General features: G+C 33.1%; 1 protein-coding gene across 3 annotated transcripts in view; it reads right to left on the bottom strand.

The window, feature by feature from the left end:
* The window catches only part of NAPB (NSF attachment protein beta), a 54,877-nt gene that overhangs the window by 11,819 nt on the left and 28,710 nt on the right, over nucleotides 1–14,348 (bottom strand). Inside the window, exons 2-9 of one of the 3 annotated variants that reach the window (XM_072634616.1) lie at nucleotides 10,487–10,566; nucleotides 7,009–7,125; nucleotides 4,986–5,032; nucleotides 4,758–4,835; nucleotides 1,980–2,035; nucleotides 1,714–1,798; nucleotides 1,176–1,280; nucleotides 38–106 (exon numbers count right to left, since the gene is read on the bottom strand). In XM_072634616.1, the coding sequence (XP_072490717.1) occupies nucleotides 38–106; nucleotides 1,176–1,280; nucleotides 1,714–1,798; nucleotides 1,980–2,035; nucleotides 4,758–4,835; nucleotides 4,986–5,032; nucleotides 7,009–7,125; nucleotides 10,487–10,566 (637 nt within the window). The remainder of the gene's footprint in view (nucleotides 1–37; nucleotides 107–1,175; nucleotides 1,281–1,713; nucleotides 1,799–1,979; nucleotides 2,036–4,757; nucleotides 4,836–4,985; nucleotides 5,033–7,008; nucleotides 7,126–10,486; nucleotides 10,567–14,348) is intronic. The other 2 variants (XM_072634617.1, XM_072634618.1) reach the window with 2 other exon arrangements.

Consider the following 14,348-nt stretch of genomic DNA (forward strand, 5'->3'; position numbering starts at 1 on the left):
TATTATTATTGCTGTTAACAGTACCAATTTTACTTACTTTTAACAATTTGCATTCCCTTGAATCAGTAAATGCAGGAAACATTTCTTCATATTTTTCAAGAGCAAGCTAAAACAGACAGACCAAATGCTTGAGTAATGAAAATTTTCATTTTCTCATGAAATTTAATGCCATTAATAACATTTTCCACTCTTTACATAAACACTTAAGAAACATCATAAAACCTAACTCTTAACAGATGTGACCTTATTTGTTTGTCTTTTATAATATGACCCCTTGGAAAAAATGAAACAATATAAAAATGAGAAGTCCTGTAAGAAGGATGAAATGTGAGCTAATGCAAAATTAATTTGAAAGTTCTCAAGCTAAACCATTTTTGTTCTCCTTTCTCAGACATACAAAACTGGGGGGACTGCCTCACTGCAACATTTGTTCTTGAAAAAGAGAAAACATAAAAGCTTCTTTCTCACAGTACAGTAGTGGCATCAAACTCAAACAGAAAAAGAAATACATAGGCTACATGTTGAATTAGAAAACCACAAATTATTGATGTTATATTGTATTATTACAATATTATACCATAATTTTACTTATTTTGTTAAGCCTTTCCCAGTTATTTTTTAATCTGGTTCTTGTTCCACTTGAGAGTATATGCCTCTGCGGTACAGAATCAGATGAACTTAGACTGGTATTTTAGTTTAGAAGACAGGGATACTTTTCATGTACCTTATTAACTTTTGCTTCCCAAATATGAGCTGGTTCAATCTTGTCTAAAATTGTTCTTCTTACATTCTGTTCTCAACCAATTCCTTCTATTTCTTACTGATTCCCCTCTTCAACTTTTCCCCAATTTTCATTCTCTACCAAATTCCAACATGATGATTAAGCAGTTATGGATGCTGATCAGGATTCATGAGGTAGGGATCTGTTCTGATTCCTTCTTATTCTCTACTAAAGTCCTGTTTTAGACATAATAAAACCTTACTTTTTTTTTTAATAGTCAAGACTAAAATGGAATAACCTATGAAATTCAATTTTAGTAGTTTATTTGTAATTTGTTCACAAGCATAGGAATTACCTACACTAATAACAACAATGATATTAGACAGGTTGAGGGTGGAAAAACTTTGTTTAGATTATTATAACATTAGAAAAATGACCCTTTAAAACTACCAACCTTAGCATTCAATTCATCAACTATGAAGTGACAAAGGGCTGCTTTAAAGAAGTAATCTTTTGCACTGTACTTCAACAAAGGATTGTCCATAGTGTTTGCCCCAACCTAGTAACAGAAATTATTGGGTTAGTAATGTTAATACTACCATAATTCATGCAAGTGAAAAATCTGTTGTCTGTTTTACATTAACAAACATACAATATTCGTGGAATCATGGCTCTACAACAGGATGGGACTTCAGAAAGCTAATTCATTTCAGAGGGGAGGAAACTGAGGCCCATAAAGATGAAGTGACTTGCCCAAAGTCACACAGGTCCTCTTACTCCAGTGACAATGGCATGTTATGCTTTGAAAACTTTCTAGCCAGGTAATCTTTGCTCCCTAGTCTAGTACAAAGAAATATTACTAGATATAGAAACCAATATCATTGATTTATGGCAAATTACATGTGTAATTACAGAAAATAATCAAAGAAACTTCATGTAATTCAATAAGCATTCCCTAAATGTAACCTACAATTAATTTTAAATGGACTAACCTGCTCATAGATTTCAATTGCTTTCTGGTACTGTTCTAGTTGAGCAGCATATGCTGCCACCTTCAGAAGACACTTGTTGGCTGAACTGAAAATCAAGAATCATAGAGTTAAAAATAGATAACATTCCAAAAAGAAAAAGGGATAAGTTGAAGTGATTCTTCCTAAAAAAATGTCTTATTTCAAATTATAAAACTGACAAAGACCTGAACATCTGTCAACTTTGGTACATGCATAAAAAAATTACTAATTTTTAAAAGAAAACTTGCCTGTTTGATTCTTCTCCTTTGTAATAATCAGCTGATTGCTCATAATGTGCAATAGCCTGAAAGCAAAACAAATAAACTTTCCTCATAAAGATCAATGTTTAATCATGATATTTTCATTTAACATTATACCTCCCTCTTGTTTACTTTTCATAACCTTAAGATTTCTTCTGTATTAAACCTCTTCTGGCATTATCTTTCAATACCATCAGTGAAATAAGTAATATATTCTGGTCCCATAAAAAAAAGTATATGTTATCATGTTAACATTACATTTTCCGGAAAGGAATGTACATTTTTATTAACATTTTTTAAAAAATGCTACATTGATACTTTTTGCTTTAATATCACTATTATTTCTTAATGATTATTCCCCCATCATCTCCATAAGTAATCTTTTTATCCAAGAAAAAGAGTGCAGAGGGAGAAGAGAACAGGGCCCAAGACAGAACCCTGTGAGATGTGCACAGTTAGCAGATGTGACCTGGATAAGAATATAGCAAAGGTGACAAAGAAAAAAAATGGCCATATAGGTAGGAAAAGCAGGTATTTAAAGAAAACCACGAGCAAAGTAGTAAGCTACCCACATCAAGACATGTGGGAGGATGTCACACTTTTTAATAAATGCATATATTTAATGTCGAAAGATTTCAACTTCCAAGGTACAAAAGTATCTTGTGATAAGTTAATATGGTTAGACTGATTCTGGTTCTGGTGAAGCACAGCAAAATTTTCAAAACTTGCTTAGGACATGCAAATGTTTGGTTCTTGTGTCAGTGGCTCATCATCAACACAGTCTTTGTGCTGGTTCTACTGTGATCCCAAGGTTCACTTCTAAGAACAGACCTCTTGCCTTACTTTTAATAAGTGAGTCCTTATATTGTACTCAAGTTTCAAAATTGAAAATTTTGTAATTCAAATTTCAAAACTGTCTGATGTTTCAGTACCTGAGTCCAGTACTCCAGTTCCTTTGAGATCTGAGTATATAATGCCAACTGCCCCTCTAGACCTCAGAATAAATCTTCCTGACCCCATGATCTTTTTCCCATTAAGGGTATCTGCCTTTTGCCTACTACTGTACTGTCCTAATATCATTTGTTTATGCTACTTCCTCCTGACTGCATTTTGAATATCTCCTGACTCCATTCCATGACCCTACACATATGATTTCTAGGATCTTGCCCATCCTGTAGCAGTCTATGCTACTGTTGACAGTGAATATTCAAGATCAACGATTCTACCATCATTCTGAATTTACTCTTTTATTAAGGCAGTCAAAAACTGAATTAGCTTTTTTGAAGATATTATCAAAATTAAGATTCATATTGAACTAGTAATCAATTAAAGTCTCTAGATTTTTTTCACTTAAAAAATTGTCAATGTTACTAATCTCTTCTAATTAGTTATTCTAAATCCAAGCGTGGGACTTCACATTTATCCTTACAAAATTTTACCTTGTTAATTTTGACATATCTTTCCAGTGTAATGATCTTTTTGAATTCTGTCATTCAATGTATTAGCTCTCTTCAAGTTTTGTATCACCCACAAAATCTGATAAACATGCCTTCTATATATTCCCCAAAATTATTGATAATAATGCAGAACAGAATGTTATCCAGGATAGAGCACTGCGACACCACTGCAGCTCTCCCTCTAGCCTAGCAATGATTTGTAGCCAGCACTGCTTAACCACAGTGTCATTTAGGAAGCACCTGCCTAACATGTACGTAAAAATATGAGGATAGATTTTGTCAACTGCCTTTCTGACACTGAGAATAACTATATGGTATCTGTGACAGTCACGTGATCTACTTATCTAGAAATTCTAAGGAAGTAAGGACTTAAATTAGTTTAACATAACTGACTTTTAGTGAATACAAGATAGTTCCTAGTAATAATGACTTTGAGAATGCTCACGAGACACATTTAATAATCTGTTCTGAATTTTGCTTATTTTTAGTTTCTGCAATCTACTCTCTCTTCCATATCAAACTCTGAAACAATATCTATCCTCTTCTAGTGTTCTGGCAACTTTCCCATTAGCTATAATTTGTCAAACAGAATGACTCTTTATTCAATCTTCAAATTCTTATACATGAAAATGTGTAAACATCAGATATGAATAATCTAGACCTGAAGAACAGAAAAAAAAATTAAACAGCTAAGTATTTCCTACATATTTCAATTTCCTCTTGACCATATTGCTTCTATAACTTTCTAGTGTGAAGATCATGTTGTTTAATAGTGAAGACAGAAGTAAAATGAACTGATTTTCTCTTTGATTAGCTCTGAAGTTTATAATTCCCCAATACTGGTCTCATATTCAAATGGCTACCTAGGTTAAAATAGATTTTCAAGGAGAGCTTGAATGAAGTTCACAACCTAGCTTTCCTTGAAAGCACCACCTGGATTTTCTATCAAAAATAAGAAAGATACATTGATGATATAGTCACCTACATTCAGGATTCTTTTGCAACACTTTCATTTTCACTGATAAAATGAGTTGTAAGAGATTATTGGCAGACTACAGGATTAAATCCATTAAATTATCATTTAGATGACTTTACATTAAAAAATTAAGGGACATTTGTAACACTGATCAGTGAAAGACCTAATGAAAAATAAATAGTTACCACCAAAATGTAAGTCAACTTCAGGAATGCTGGCTTCCTTTAGTAAAAATTTAACTGACTTACTAATAAAATGCTCTCTTTAAAAAAGATTAATTTTATCTATCTTTTTTAGATCAAAATTTTGCAAGAAAAGCTATTGCAAACTCACCTTTTCAATATCTACCAGCTCAGTTTCATAAATCTCAGCAATAGTAATGTGATGCTTAGCTGCAATTGTAAATCTTCCCTGGGAACAAAAGAAATCAAAGGAGAGGTTCATCTACTATATTCATTTGTTTTCTACCAAATCAGTTTGGGAAAAAGTGAAGAAAGAATATTATTCCAAGAAATCTCATTGATTGCACCCCACAGCCGCTCAAGCAATGGAATTTCTTACCATATCTGTGTAAATATCGATGGCTGCATTTAAGCAGTTGATAGCCTCTGAAGCGTAGGCATTTAAGAAAAACAATGAGAAATCCATTCAGTCAAATAAGGTTAAAGTGAAATTTTCTTCACAGCTCTTATTAGAATATTAATTAGGTATAATTTGAGGATGGAAGGTAGACAGGGAAGTTGGTAAAAAGCAAACACAATCATGCAAAAGTCCAGCTGTAATAATAGCTTGGCTTTGTTCCCAGCCACTACAATGTAAATTAGGGAATTACAGCTTGTGCTAGCAGTATTTGGCTTATTTACTTATAACCTTTAAATGAGCATTCCATCCAGATGAAAGACTGCATCACAAAGAAAACAAAAGGATGGGTTCATTAATATTAACTTGGGTCAGTTATAATTTAAAACCATAAGCAGAGTAGAAAGAAAGGCTGTCCTCTTCTGGTCTCATATACATCCTTGCCATTGAGACACAAGAAAGCTCAGTGCTATGAGTTTTAGTCTTCTTGAAGCTCAACTCAAAAAGATTTTGATGAAATTCCTTAAACAAGTCAAGCCAACATTTTCTAGCATGCTCAAGAAAGGACATGACTATTATTCTATTAAACATATCTACATAAATAAACTATGGAAATTTGCTTTAAAATATACAACTTTACCAATAAAAGCTATCAAAAACTCTACCATAGCATAAAAATAGTTCAGCACCATAAAATACACTAAGAGGAAAAAGTTAATTCCATTCTAACCTCTTATTTTAGTAATCTAAAAGTGAGTATTTCTGGATGAAATACTAAATAATTTCCCAAACTAATATGGCAATGACTTTTTTTAGCTTCAGATGAATAAATGTTGGTCTAGAGGGCATACTGGGCAACACTGTAGACAAGAGGAAAAAGTGCAATCACAGAACTTTTGAAGAAAATGGAGGAAATTAAGCATATGTGAAATTTTTAAAATTGCCACATGTAAGTATCTTTGATTACATAGTGCATGCACTGTATAGGTATCCATGTATTTATACATGTACACTTGTGTAGGTGTGCATCACGTGTATGTTATTAAAACTTTTGGGAAACCCTGTACATATTCTTTCTTATTTAATATTTCAGAGGGGGAAACTATAGCTAGTATTAAAATTATTCTCATTAAATCTCTAGTTACTTCATATGGGAAATAGTTCAAAAAGCAATGCTCTAGAGAAGCAAAGAAAACTATATCCATTAAAACATTATGAAAACTTTAAACTTTATAATTTTAAAACTTTATAAGTGAAAGTTACTAATATTATTACATGCCAAGAGGACAATTGGGAGTAATAGTAATTTATGTAAAGTGCATTTATGTAAAGACAGTAATAAGTTCTACAAAAGTCTTTCTTATTTTAGAAAATATTCTTTTTTTTTTAAATTTTCACCATGTATACCAAATAGAAAAATCAAAATATTCTGAAAAATCCTTTTCAAACCTGATATATAATAACTGTATGTACCATACATTTTTCCAAATTTCTACTCTGCCACTTCACAACTTCATTTCTATAACTGGGAGGATTTCTATAAGAGTTACAAATGAATTTTAAAATATATTTCAATCTTTTATAAAATGTAAGCCTCTAATTTTAGGACAGAATTAAAGCCCCAAACCAGTGACCTACACGCTCCAAATGTAAACAAACTAAAGCTTCTACAAAAAGACAGTAAGAACACAGAAAGTATATACAATCAATATCACCAATAAGTAAAGATAGTTGCAGTAACTATGTTCATACTTACACAGTCAAAATCATTTACTACTTCCAAATACTTGTATAAGTAAATAAGGGTACTCTAAACCCAAACTATGGAAAACAACTCAAATATTCTAAATTAGGTTACAGTAGTTCATTTTTTCAAAAGGATCAAAATAAAATATTCCAGTAGTCTATGCAAGACTTAGCTAATGTTCTACCTAAAATCTGAAAATACGAAAACATTTACAAAGTTAAGCAGATATTGCTAAGTACATAGTATTCTAGATCTTACCTTGTGGATCAGCCTTTTTGTAAGCATTTCCAGCATCCACAAAACTTGTAGCAGAATCATGTTTGCTCTGTAGCTGCATATGCAACTTGGCAGCCTGACAAAAAGCATTTCCTGCAGCTAGAAAAGAAAAGAAAAGCTGTTTTTCTCTAGATCTACTAAACACCCAGAGATCTAGAGTTAAAGTATAACCATCAGCAGCCTGATCTAATTTTTTTAAATCAAGATTTCACTGAAATATAGTATTTCAAGGCAGAAACAAATAGATTAGAGAAAAAAATGTACCTTGCCAAAATTACCTGATTCCCCACACAAGAAAATGTTAAGTGAAGCAAAAATAATGTTTTAGTGGGGCAATTAGCTCTTTACTAACACTGGCTAGCTGGAGTACAGAAAGGAAAAATCAGGATTTCTCCATGTCTCAGACGGTGATATTCTGGGGCAGTGGTGGGGAACCTGAGGCCTCAAGGCCACATGTTGCCCTTCAGGTCCTCAAGTGTGGCCCCTTGACTGCATCCAAACTTCAAAGAACAATCCCCTTAATAAAAAGATTTGTTCTATAAAGTGTGGACTCTGTCAAAAGGCTGCGCCCAAGGAGCCAAAAGAATACATATGGCTTGAGGTCACAAGTTCCCCACCCCTGTTCTGGGGTATAAAAGAAATCATGGGATGAGGGAATTGGATCACAAGGCAAGTGAAACTAGGCTCTGAAGAATAGTTTACCTACACTGAATGTTACAGTGGGGTTTGATTACAAATAACTTCACATAACTGTTGCAAGGATTGAGCAAGAAAATGAAATATAATGCATGTAAAGTGCATTATTAACTTTAAAATACTATAAAAATATTAGTTATTATGGTATTGTGGAAAGAGTATTGAATCTGAAGTCAGAGATCATGGGTTTTATTCCTTGCTCAGTCATTTACTTAATCCCTGTATAAACATAGGCAAGTAATCTTCTCTGTTCTTATGTGCATTGTCTATAAAAGGGTAGGGGTTGTCTGAAAAAAAAAAAAGTGGGGTAGAGGAGGTAGGGAGACTTTCAATTCTACATCTATAATCTTAAAATTACTATTAGACCAAATGGCATTACTGTAAAACATATTTTTTGGTGCCATGCCATACAGGGTATACCTGTATGAAATTTTACAGTTTTGAAGGCCTTGTCCCTTTAAGTATGGTAGCTCACAAGTAACAACATTCATTTAAAAAAAAAATAGTATCCAATATAGCTCAACTCTCTTGCATTTAACTTATTTTTAAAAATAATGTAGTATTAGAGAAGTGAGGCAATAGGGAGGATAGAAAAGTAGTGCCCGATATTTACAATTCCTGTCCTTAGGAGGTATTTTTAGATGACTTCATGACTATAGCAGATGTGACAGAACTCAGTATATGATACTACTCAAGAAGAAAACAAGGAAGGACATATTTATGTGCCCCAATATATAGTAGAAATACCACACAGGTGCTATGAGACACAAGGAAGGAGAGGTTTCAGTTCAGGACACACAGAAATTGCTAGGAAAGACTACAGGGAAAAAGTGGAGATTGGTCTGAGAGGATGAGTAAGATTTATACATACAAGAAGAGTTAAGAAAGACACTTCCTATAGGGGGCAGGAAACATCATAAAGTTGTATGGATTGGGGGGAAAAAAAAAAACTGATCTACTGGAGGAACAATGAAAAGAATACCTGGGTTGTATAAGTATGAATTACATGAGAATGCAAAGGAAGACATCTGCTCCTGCCAAACAGATGTATTTTAAACCTTACATTTCTTTATGTAGTTATTTAATACTTGGCCACCCAATTTATATCTAAAATAGAATAGCAAAGAAAAACATTCTAATAAAAGAACTTTACACAATTAAAAGCACTAATGACAAACACCTACAGAATGTTCTCAAATTATGAGTAATATGCTCAATCATAGATGTCTGAATACAGTCCAACATCTGGGATTTTTCCATCTTTCTCTGTTTCTCCAAAAACCAATAACATGTTGAATCTATATTCTGCATATCTGCCTTTCTACCTTTAAAAAAAGATTTACTAAATTTTGTTTATTTGTAATCATTGCTAAATAATGCTAAGTGAAATCTATCTAAAATTCTGAAGAGTCAGGGCATGTATGGAACTCACAATTAATTAGCTTATCTAGTTTCTTGAAATATAAATAAACAAAGGCTTTAAAACACTTGAATTTTTATTTTCTCTCAACACAGTATGATCTTTTCAGGTTCATGATGTATTAATACTATGAAATGAACAATTATATGTAGTACATTTATTATCTCAAAATGTCTATCTCTTCTTGGAGGCAGTGATTCAAAAAAGTATCAGGAGGTATGTAAGTGAACACTACAATCACCAAAATATGTAATGTAGGTCTAATGTTGGTAATTTAATTAAAAATAATTTAAGTTAAAAATTTTAAAGTTCCATATTTAGAAAATAAAATTAATTCTGTGGACAAATAAAATTAAATAGCTTGCTTTCACATAAATCCACATATTTTGGTACACAGAATATGTAGACTGAATCTAAAAGCCTTCTTAAAACAAAAATATAATACTAAGGTATGATTTAGGGTAAACTATGTTTAAGAAAATGTCACAGCATTATCTTGCTCAAAAATACTAATCATTTTGTTTCTACTTAAAAAAAAAAAACCACCTACCTCCCCTTAATATAAAGACATTAAAATCAACTGCAGGAAGGAAAAATTAGGGTTCCTTATCACTATTTCCCTCTAAAACTGGCTTCAAAAAATGTCATTTATTCAGAAAGAATAACTCATTTTTTTGCAGATGAAATAAAAGTTGATTTTATTAACTTTATTATTTTTAAAATTCTATTAATGAAGGATTAGTTTTTAAAAAATGAGGGCTGATGTTCATATTTAGTCAGCTTTGCCATTATTATAATTCCCAAAGAAATACTTGTCCTAATGGGAATTGATAGTGATCAGAGATCACTGCCATCTGGTTCACATAAAGTTATTAGACACTTTTAACTGGTAACATAAATGTTTAAATTTCTTAAAAGTATTTCAAAATACTTTTTAAAAATTATCTCTGTTCTTATCCTTTTCTGATACAATATGAATGCAATTATGATGATGGTTATTCTTTCTTAATCTTAGCTTAATTTTTACTTTTATAATCATGAGTTAACATTTACTGAATGCCCACTGCATTAAGTGGTTTAGAGAAAACAAAGTAGTTGCAGTTTCCAGGTTTTAAAAAAATAAACTAGGTTACTTTTTTCTTATGTTTATTACTTCACTAGGACATGTCTTTGGTTGTCATACTTCTACATGACAATTTACCATCTAGGTACTTTCATGGTGCTTACAATGTGGGATTTGGGTGGGCACAGTCCTTTTCTCTAAACAGAACTTAAGGCAGAGTATCATCTCTTGCTTTGAAAATACTGATCTACTGTCTTTAAAAACAAAAAGTCCATACATACCACTCCAATTTTTGGCCATCTTGAACATGTTTGCAGCTCTTGTATACATCTCACAAGCCTCTTCTATTCTTGTATTTCCTCTAAGGAAATAAAAAAAAGACAAGGTCACTTTTGCCACTGCAATTAAAACTGTCATTCTTTTTTTAAAAAAATTTATTTCTTTTAAGTTTTCAACATTCATTTCCACAAAATTTTGAGTTCCAAATATTCTCCCCATCTCTCCCCTCCCTCCACCCCAAAATGCTGAGCATTCTGGTTACCCCTACCACCAATTTGCCCTCCCTTCTAACATCCCTCCCCTTTCCCTTATCCCCATCTTCTCTTTTGTCCTGCAGGGCAAGATAAATTTCTATACCCCATTACGTGTATTTCTTATTTCCCATTTGTACGCAAAAATAATTCTCAACATTTGTTCCTAAAACTTCGAGTTACGACTTCTCTTCCTTCCTCCCCAACCATCTCCACTGAGAAGGCAAACATTCAATATAGGCTGTATATGTGCAGTTTTGCTAAAGACTTCCATAACAGTCATGTTGTATAAGACTAACTATATTTCCCTCCATCCTATCCTGCCCCCCATTTCTTCTCTTCTCTTTTGACCTTGTCCCTTCCCAAGAGTGTTGACTTCTAATTGCTCTCTCCTCTCATTTGCCCTCCCTTCCATCATCCCCCCCTGCTCTGCTTATCCCCTCCTCCCCTACTTTCCTGTATTGTAAGGTAGGTTTTCGTACTAAATTGAGTGTGCTTTTTATTCCTTCCTTGAGCCAAATGTAAAACAGTCCTTCTTGCATGGGTAAGTCTTTCCTGACACTTCCCTTCCTCCACACTGTGTCCCTAATATATTCTTCATTTTGGGAAAGACTGAGTAGTAGAGGATGAACAGACATGGATAGGCATGGCATTACATTCTAATGTAATGAAGTACATTACATCTCCCCCCTAAACTGTCCCTTCTTCCAAATTGACCTAATTCTGCAGAGGACAGCATTGTTTATCCAGTTTCTTGGGTTCACAGTATTACCCTTGACTCCTCAACTCAACTGAAAAGCCTTTCCTTCAAAGTTGTTCATGATCTCTTTGTTGGCACATCAGATGGCCTTTTCTCAGTTTTCATCCATTTTAAGCACCCTGCAGTTTTATACTGTTTATTACTCTATTTTCCTAGATAATTATTCTCTCCTGACTTGTGAGACTGTTTTCTTGGTTCTCCTACCTCTGTGACCATTCTTTCTTAGTCTTTTTTTCTGGATTATCATCTACATCATGCTCTGGAACTACAAGTATTTTCAAAAAGCTGTGTCCTAAGACCTCTTCTCTCTGAACACTCTTTCACTTGGTAACTTCATTGGCTCCTATAGGTTTAATAATCATCTCTTTGCACAGATACCTCCTGGATCTACATATTCATCCCTAAACCCTCTCCTGATCTCTAGTGCAATATCACTAACCACCTATGAGACATTTTAAATACTATGTCCCTAAACATCTCAAACTTAACATTTTCAAAACAAAACTCATTACCTTTCTCTCAAACTCACATCTCTTTGGAACTTTCCTATTTCCATTAGGAGTACCACCATACCACCATTCTTTTTGTCATCCAGGTTAATTAACTTGGCATTATAACCTTGACTCCTCATTTTCCCTCACCTCAGATATATGACGAGGTGCCAAATTTTGGCATTTCTAACAACACAGCATTTCTCCCATTCACCCCTTTCTCTCTACTTACACTAGTTAAGGCCATTATTATCTCTCAGATTGTTGTGACAGCTTCCTTATTAGTCTCCCTGACTCTCCCTCTCTAATCCATTCTACACAAAACTGTCAAAATGATTTTCCTTAAGTGTAGGGCTTTTTTAAAAACCATGTCACTTCCCTATTCAGACACTACTACTAATAACTTGGATTAAATATTATTTCATCTTTATTTCACTCTCTAATTTCTATTTTAACATCATTTTATAGTACAGTATACGTAATTATTACTACAGTAGTACAATTGAATGCTTTATAAATAAGTAAATACTCCTATATTGGGAGTGCAAACTAAATTTTTTCAATCTTATGGGGTAATCCAACTATGACAAGATTATTGGATAGCCAATCCACTCAGTTACTAAAAAAGTTAACAAGTTTAGAACAAACACAGCAGGACAATGTGGTGGGTCTATAATTGAACATATAATTGAAAATGGGCTAGATATTATTTGGTAAATTGCATAATGTTTTCAAAGATTCCAAGTTGCTCCTTGGCACACAAAAAACATCTTACTCAAACATAAATGTTCTAAGACTGATGTTGTATGGCTTCAAATCTCAGAATGTCACAATCTTTGAGGAATCAACATTATAAATGATCCGGTGGCAAAAGAGTTATAGTAGGTGCATAGAGATTATAACATGTCCAACGATGACATAGCTATCTATGCAAAGCGGCGTGAAATATATACATATATAAATATATGTATATGTATATATATCACTAGAGAAGTTATAATCAGAGAAACAGATAAGAACAGCAAGAAACTACTAAATGGTTCAAAAAAGAAATAAAACAACTTAAAAATAAGGAATGAAATTAGGTCAGAAATCAGAGATTTCGGTATAGAACTGAAAATCACAATAACAGCAGAGCACAGATGACACTGTATCTACAGAAGCAGCGACCCTGAGAGAGAAAATAACAGACTGGGAATGCAAAAATATAGAACCAGAAGAAAAACTGATAGCAGAACAACAAAAATTAATATTAAAAGAATGCAATAATCCTATACAACCATCCTACACAAGCCAAAATGACAGACCTTGAGGAAGGAATGCCCAGAGTTTGCTGAAGGAACAAAGGTCTCCCAGAAGAAGAAAATAAAATTAAAAACCTGAAAACAATACTGTAGGAAATAAACAGAAGAAAGATGTGCAGAATTTTTGAATAAAGACAACAAAGCACTGATGAATCAAATTCATAGATCATTACTAGAAAAGAAATCCAAGTTATACTGTAGCTAAAATTTCCAATTTCAATAAAAAATAAAATTTGCAAGTAGCCCAAAGAAATATGAATGAACTACACCTCAAATAACACAGATATGGGTTAATGTCATACAGACATGAAATTGGACAAGAGAAAGGAATAACAGTATAATCCAAAAAAAAAAAGAAAGTTAAATCACAACTCCAAATTAACATATCCTACCAAAAATAAGCCTAATAATTAATGAAAATGACATTCAAGAAAACAGAAGCAACCTTTGAGAAAACCCCCCTCACCTAATCAACAAAAGAGATGAAACCCAATATCTGATTTACAAATACCCCAAAACAACTATTATCAAGAAAATTACCAATGGAATTAATTCCTTCATGCTTTTAGCAAGTCAAGACATCACTCTCATGATGTCACTGGTCTTCTTTGAGAACAAAGAACCACCACCGTCAAGGTCATTGTTACCAAAAACAACAACAACAAAAACAATAACAACAAGGTAGCTAGGTGGCACAGTGGACAGAATGCTGGGACTGGAGTAAGGAAGGCTCATCTTCCTGACTTCATATCTGACCTTAGACACTTACTAGCTGTGTGATCCTGCGCAAGCCACTTGACCTGTTTTCCTCACTTTCCTCATCTATAAAAATGAGCTGAAGAAGAAATGGCAAAGCAATTTTGCCAAGAAAAACCTAAATGGGGTCACCAAGACTCAGACATGACTGAAAACAATTGAACAACAAACCCAAAAAATAATAATAATGAGTAAAAGAATAATAAAGAATCATCATTAGTGCAGAAAAAGGGTATATTAGACTAAAGATTTAAGGGACAATTTAAAGAATCTGAAAAAATGAAGAATTTAATTAATGGATT

This window comes from Notamacropus eugenii, chromosome 1 (genome assembly GCF_028372415.1).
Source record: "Notamacropus eugenii isolate mMacEug1 chromosome 1, mMacEug1.pri_v2, whole genome shotgun sequence".
Taxonomy (NCBI): Eukaryota; Metazoa; Chordata; class Mammalia; order Diprotodontia; family Macropodidae; genus Notamacropus; species Notamacropus eugenii.